This window comes from Athene cunicularia (assembly GCF_003259725.1).
Source record: "Athene cunicularia isolate RWA chromosome 28 unlocalized genomic scaffold, athCun1 chr28_part2, whole genome shotgun sequence".
Lineage (NCBI taxonomy): Eukaryota > Metazoa > Chordata > Aves > Strigiformes > Strigidae > Athene > Athene cunicularia.
Genome location: NW_020799140.1, coordinates 2139554 through 2145328, shown reverse-complemented (window position 1 = coordinate 2145328; position 5775 = coordinate 2139554). Strand labels below are relative to the sequence as shown.

Here is a 5775-nt window from a genome sequence, read left to right as displayed (position 1 = left end):
GCCCCCCAGGTGAGGGGTGTTTTGGGCCCGTGGGGTGGATAGAAGGGGGCTGATGGCCCCCACCCTGCCGACAGCAGCGTCTTGGGGTCTGGGGTGCTGCAGACACCCTGGGAGTGGGGATGAAGCCTCAGGTGCAGCTCAGATCGGCCCATGAGCATCCCTGCCACTGCCGGGGTGGGTGAAGCTGGAAAAGTTTCCCTGAGCTGGCCACGGTTTGGCTACCAACAGGGTACAGATGGGGAGCCAAGGGGGAGCAATGGCTCACCTGGCTGGGGGTGCCCAGGGGAGGCAGAGGGGCCTTTCTCTTCCTTGGGGTGCCGCTCTTCTCCCTGACAGATGACTGGCTGGGTGAAGACGTCTGTGGAGGCACCAAGGCAGAAAGTATATAAACACATAAACACATATAAACTGCCCTCCCTCCTTCCTGACCTCCACCTTGGAGGGTCCCAGGGCTCCCAGGGACCCCCTACCAGGGGCTGGGGCCAGGGCAGCCCTGATGAGAGGTGGGCAGCCAAGCAGGCCCTTACCTGGGACGTCTGCTCAGTTGACTCCTCTTCTGCTGGGCAGAGCAGGAGGAAAGAGAAATTGGGGAGGTTTAGGGGATTGTAGGGGTAGGCAGATCCCGCATGGGTGCAGGGGCACCTCTGAACGTGCTCATACAGGGGTGGGCACTTGGTGGGGTACACACACACGTGTGTGCATGGGAGGCATGTGCAAGGGGCACACACAGAACTACATGGGTGTGTAACTGTGGGGATGCACACGCATGTGCAGACACGGGAGACACATGCACACAGACATGCACACACAGACACACGTGCACACTGGCTGATACACTTATGCCCCTGTGCTTGAAAACACGCATGAACATGCATGTGCAAGCATGTGCAGACACTGAGATGGGCAGTGAAGGCTCAGTACCACCCCGCAGCCCTCAGCTGGTGACAGCACAGGCAAAGGTACCCCCAGCATGTGGGAAAAGGGGGTGTGTGCCCCCCAGCCATGCCCAGCCTCTGCCAGCCCTGCCCCAAAGCACCCTGAAGGGTGAAAACACCCCCGTGGTTCCATCCCCTGTGGACAAGGAGCACTGGGGCAGCACGGCTGCCTTACCGCTGGCCCAGGACCGGCGCTGAGCAGCCTCTTGCAGGAAGTGCTGGATGAGAGCGTTGCCTGTGGCCAGGCTGTAGTGTGCAGCATCGTGACCTGTGGAGTCCACCACGGCCACTCGGGCACCGGCATTGACGAGCACCTCCACCGTCTCCACGCTGCCGTTCTCGCAGGCCAGCATCAAGGCTGTCCTGAGAGGAGAGGTGAGAGCAGAGGTGAGGCGGCCCATTCCCTCTGTCTCCCCCTCCACTCCCAGTCCTCATCAGTGCAGACTCACCTCCCCTGCAGGTCCCGGCTGTTGACAGCCGCGCCGCGGTGCAGCAGGTACCGGCAGAGCTCCGAGTGGCTCATCTTGGCAGCAAGGATCAGCGGTGTGGAGCCATCCTGCGCAGGGTCAGGTTGGGTGGGGATGTGCAGATAAGCCTCGGATCTCCCCACAGAACATCCCGCTCCCGTTATCTCCCAGATTTCCACATCCCACCCATGGTGTGTTTTCACCCCAGGTACTGCTAGCCCAGAAGCTGTTGCATTTCAGAGGCAGCCCCAGCCTGGGTCCTTGCTGTGCTGCACAGCACGGCAGGGCGAGGAGCAGAGGAATCTCACCTTGTCCTTGATGTTCAAGGGAGCCTTGAAATCACAGAGGATCTCCGAGCACGAGATGCAGCCACTGGCCGCTGGGGAGAAGGACAAAGGCTGAGTGCTCTGCCTCCCACAGGGACATGAGCAGGACAGGGCTGACACTGTCCCCACTCACCTGCGTGATGCAGTGCTGTTCGGCCGCTGCCATCGGCCACATCCACAGGGCAGGAGGCCTGAGGGAGAGAGCCTGGGTTACAGGACAGACAGACTGCTTGAGTGGACGTGGCTCCTTGGCATGGTGGAGGGCCGAGAGGATGCTGGGCAGAGCTGGGAACCACCACGCCAACCAACGCTACTGGTGAGGGAAGGGAGTTCAAGGACAGAAAGGACACCACGCTGGCACAGCACCCTCCCTCCCTTGCAGCACAGCATTTCCAGCCCCGGTACCTGCAGCAGCTTGCTGACGCACTGTGGGTGGCCATGCTTGGATGCCAGGTGCAGGGCAGTGTAACCTGAGGAGAAGGACAGACAGACGGGTCAGAGAACAGACAGCGACTCAGTGGCAGAGGGGACTGCTGGGTGACAGACAGGCAGATGGGCACACAAGAGGATCTGCTGGACTGGGGCTGAATAGGAAGGGGACATGACCAGAGCACCGTCAGTGCTTGAGTTCCTGTAGGACACTGGGACAATTTATATGCCCCACAGGTTTGGCTGTCCCCTCTGTCCCCTCAGCCTCAACACTGGGGAGCGCCAGTGGCCCCAGCTGGTCCATGGCATTAGCCAGGGGCATGTGATGGCCATGCCCTCACCCGAGCTGTCCTTGGTCATGGCATCCACGCCGTGAGCCAGCATGGCTTCCAGGCAGTCCACGTTCCCCCGCATGGCGGCCAGGTGGAACCTGCAGCAAGACCAGGGGCTGTCGGACCCATGTCCCCAGCCCCCAGCCTTGTCCCCAGCCTTGCGTGTCCCAGGGACGTGGGTCAGCGCTTACGCAGATTGGCCCTCCGAGTCCAGCTTGGTGGGGACCAGGCCCTTGCGGACGAGGAGAGATGTCACCTTCCCGGCATCATTGTAGTCCACAGCTTGCAGGAGCTTCTCATCGTTCTTGGTCCAGTCCTGGCTCTGCAATGAAGCCAAGAGGAGGCTGTGACAGGTGTGCTGTCCCCAGGGACAGGCAGGGTGCTGGCTGGGCTTGGGTGCCTGTCCTCATCCCCATCCCTCTTATCTTCCACCCATCCCTGTCCCCTGGGGTGGCCATCTCTGCGCCAACCCCTCTCCTAGGTGCTGTGGTGTCTGGCCCCGAGGTAGGGAGGGATTAGCTGGGACAGCTGACTGGGATCAGGATCCCCTTCAGCCCCCTGCCCCAGTTTAGCTGTGGATGGGCCGGGCTGTGACCAGCCAGGATCTGGGAGTGAGCCAACACTGCCTGGTTGTCCCTGCCCCAGGGTTTGCCCCTGCCATCCCAAAAAACCCCACCGCTAAACACCCGCCTCAGCCCCACCCCTGCCCAGTTCTCCCCGCTCTTCCCAGCCCTGCTTTGGAGGGAGTAAGCCAGGATGAGCACAGCTGGCACCGAGAGCAGTTCCCCCGGGATGGCTCCAGCCTTCCAGACACAACGCTGTCCCCACCCCTGCGCAGGACTGGGGGCTGGATGGGGACTTGCTGACCCAGTGGTCCTGCGCATCCCCATCCCGCGGGAGCAACCCGCAGCGGGACAGGACCAGCACGGGAAGCCCTGGGTTCACCCCGCAGCCCGTGACGACAAACCGGAGCTCGCTGCGGCCGCGGTGGCAGGAAATGGATGTCACCTTTCTGGAGCTGCTTGCATCCTGCCCCTCGCTAGCCTGGTGCCCGGTGCCAGGCACAGGACCTGTGTCGCTGTGCCCGCCGGGTGACCCTACAAACCCTTCCAGCCCGGTGGGGCCAGGGGACCCCATCCAGGGCTGGGGAATAAACCAGTATCCCAGGGTTACTGGGCAAACTGGGAGGGTGGTGCCTGCTCCCCCCCCACACCCCCCCACACCCTCCTCCTCTTGTCATGCAAGGACAAAGCAGGTTGGAGAGGACGCAGCCGAGCGACAGAACAGTGATGGGGACGGAGGGGGTCCAGGTGGGGTGGGGGTGACACGGCTTACCCCGGAGGACGTGACCAAAGGGGAGTGGAGATGGAGGACAGGGACGTACCGCGAAGGAGGCAGCGGCACAGAGGCAGATCTGCTTCATGGTGTTGAGGAGGAGGCGGCGGGCAGCCATGCACCCCTTGCCCCTTGCCTGGGCGAGGGCAGGCTGGGGCTCCAGGCCGTGGACCCCAGACCCCAGCTCGGTCCAGCATCGCTGCCCGGGCGGGGGCCGGGTCCTGCCGCAGTGGGAGCCGGGATCCGCCTCCCTCCATCCCTCCGTCCCTCCTTCTTTCCCTCCTTCCCTCCCTCCTCAGCATCCAGAGCTCCAGGCACCCCCTCATCCCTGCCACGGAGCAGGTACCAAGGTCCCGGTCAGGGACCAGTCTGGGTGCTAGTCCCAGATCAAGTGGTTGTGGGGGGGGCAGCTTTCCCATCCCATGCTCAAGGGGAGGCAGCAATGCACCCCCAAACCAAGGGCGTGAGCATCCTCCTGCCACCCAGATCCTACTCCCTGAGGAGGGGGACATGGGACCCCTTGCCCTGCCCTGGGGGGCACAGCCTTACCTCCCACCACAGCCCTGGGCCAAGGGAGGGGCAGGACCCCCTGCCTGCATGTCAGGAGCTCAGCAAACTCCCCTCAGGGAGGGAACCCCAAAATGCAAAGGGTCCCCGGGCAGCAGCCCTCGAAGAGCTGTGGGGGTGGCAGGACAGCAGAAGCTTCTCACACCTCCCCACTCGGAGAAGTGTGGGGAAACTGAGGCACAGAGCACCCCAAGCAGGGCAGTCCACAGACTCCTCGTGGGGGACTTCAACCTGTGTCCACGTGTCCCCAGTGCACATGGCAGCACTGGGGACGGCACTGTCACCCTCTGCCCAGTGTGGAGGATGGCGAGAGCCTGTGGCCCTGTGCCAGGCTGGTGCTGAATAATTGAGGAGCATTGACATGCTGGTTCCACTGGCTGTGGCAGCTGGAAAGCTGGCAGCCATCCCCAGGAAGGGGACAGGGAGGGCACCTGGGACCCGCTTCCCTCTCCCTACTGCTGCATTTTTCCTTTGCTCTGCCCCACTCCCAGCAATGGCCCTGGGAGCACCCTTGGGTGCACCGGGAGCTCAATCCCACCAGCCAGGGCAGCAGCGCTGACCTCCATGGGGCTGCTGTCCCCATCGTGAGCAGCCACTCCACGTCCCAGGGCAGGTCGCCATGTCCCTGTGACATTGGGGACATCCTGGAGAAGATCCCCGTGCCCTCACGCTCCTGTGAAACTTGGGACACCCCAGGGCAGGTCTCCATGTCCCCGTGGACATCCCAGGGCAGGTCCCCATGTCCCCATGTCCCTGGGGATGGCACTCACGTCTGCCTTCTTGAACTTGGCCCTCAGGCTCTTCATGGTGGCTCCAGCCTCAGCCCTGTAGCACCTGGACAGGGGACAGCCGTGCTCGAAGGTCTCTCCCCCACCGATGTCAGCTCAGCCACCCCCAGAGCTGCTGCTCCCAGAGCCCCGTCCTCGCCTGCTGTCTCCCCGCCAGCCGTCAGCGCCCAGAGAGGGGGAGACCAGACGCGAGGGAGTTGGGTTACGGCCCGGCTGCGGTTACAGCCGGCAGTGCTGGGCAGCCGGGGGGGCTCTGGGGGAACAAGCCCCGTTTGGAGATGGGGCCTGCTTGCACCCCCAAAATGCCCAGGGACAGGGAGGCGAGGGGACATGTCCCGGGGGGTCCGAGGGCAGCAGTCAGGCTCCTTGGCCCTCTTGGAATGTGGGGCCGCGGGTAGTGTGGGGCACAGCTGGGCCTGACAGCCGGCACCCCCTGCCCTACTTGTCCCCCTGCTCCGCCTTATCGCAGCCCTGGCCGGGGTCGGGGGGACAGTCCAGGCCTGGCGGGGTGAGGGCATCCAGCCCCCCTCCGCCCTTTCTCGCCCGACACAAAGATGGCGGCGGCGGCGCCCTCCGCCGGGCGGTGCCCTCGGGCC

The 5775-nt window shown here is 63.9% G+C and overlaps 1 protein-coding gene across 1 annotated transcript; it reads right to left on the bottom strand.

Moving 5' to 3' along the window:
- Positions 1–127: 127 nt before the first annotated feature.
- ANKRD24 (ankyrin repeat domain 24) lies at positions 128–5692 on the bottom strand. Its single transcript, XM_026865160.1, has 10 exons — positions 5162–5692; positions 2681–2811; positions 2499–2587; positions 2134–2198; positions 1862–1919; positions 1711–1781; positions 1385–1491; positions 1111–1298; positions 528–556; positions 128–358 (listed from the first exon to the last, which is right to left on the bottom strand). The coding sequence occupies exons 1-10, from the start codon at positions 5195–5197 to the stop codon at positions 128–130; spliced, it is 1005 nt and encodes a 334-aa protein (XP_026720961.1). The 5' UTR covers positions 5198–5692.
- Between the last annotated feature and the right edge of the window lie 83 nt (positions 5693–5775).

Excerpts from the sequence above, each read along its gene's own strand:
- ANKRD24 (XM_026865160.1), bottom strand. The coding sequence starts at position 5,197 with ATGAAGAGCCTGAGGGCCAAGTTCAAGAAGGCAGAC. Across the intron at positions 2,588-2,680 it reads GACTCGGAGGGCCAATCTGC|GTTCCACCTGGCCGCCATGC; the intron begins GTAAGCGCTGAC and ends GTCTTGCTGCAG. Across the intron at positions 1,920-2,133 it reads GCGTCAGCAAGCTGCTGCAG|GCCTCCTGCCCTGTGGATGT; the intron begins GTACCGGGGCTG and ends TCTCTCCCTCAG.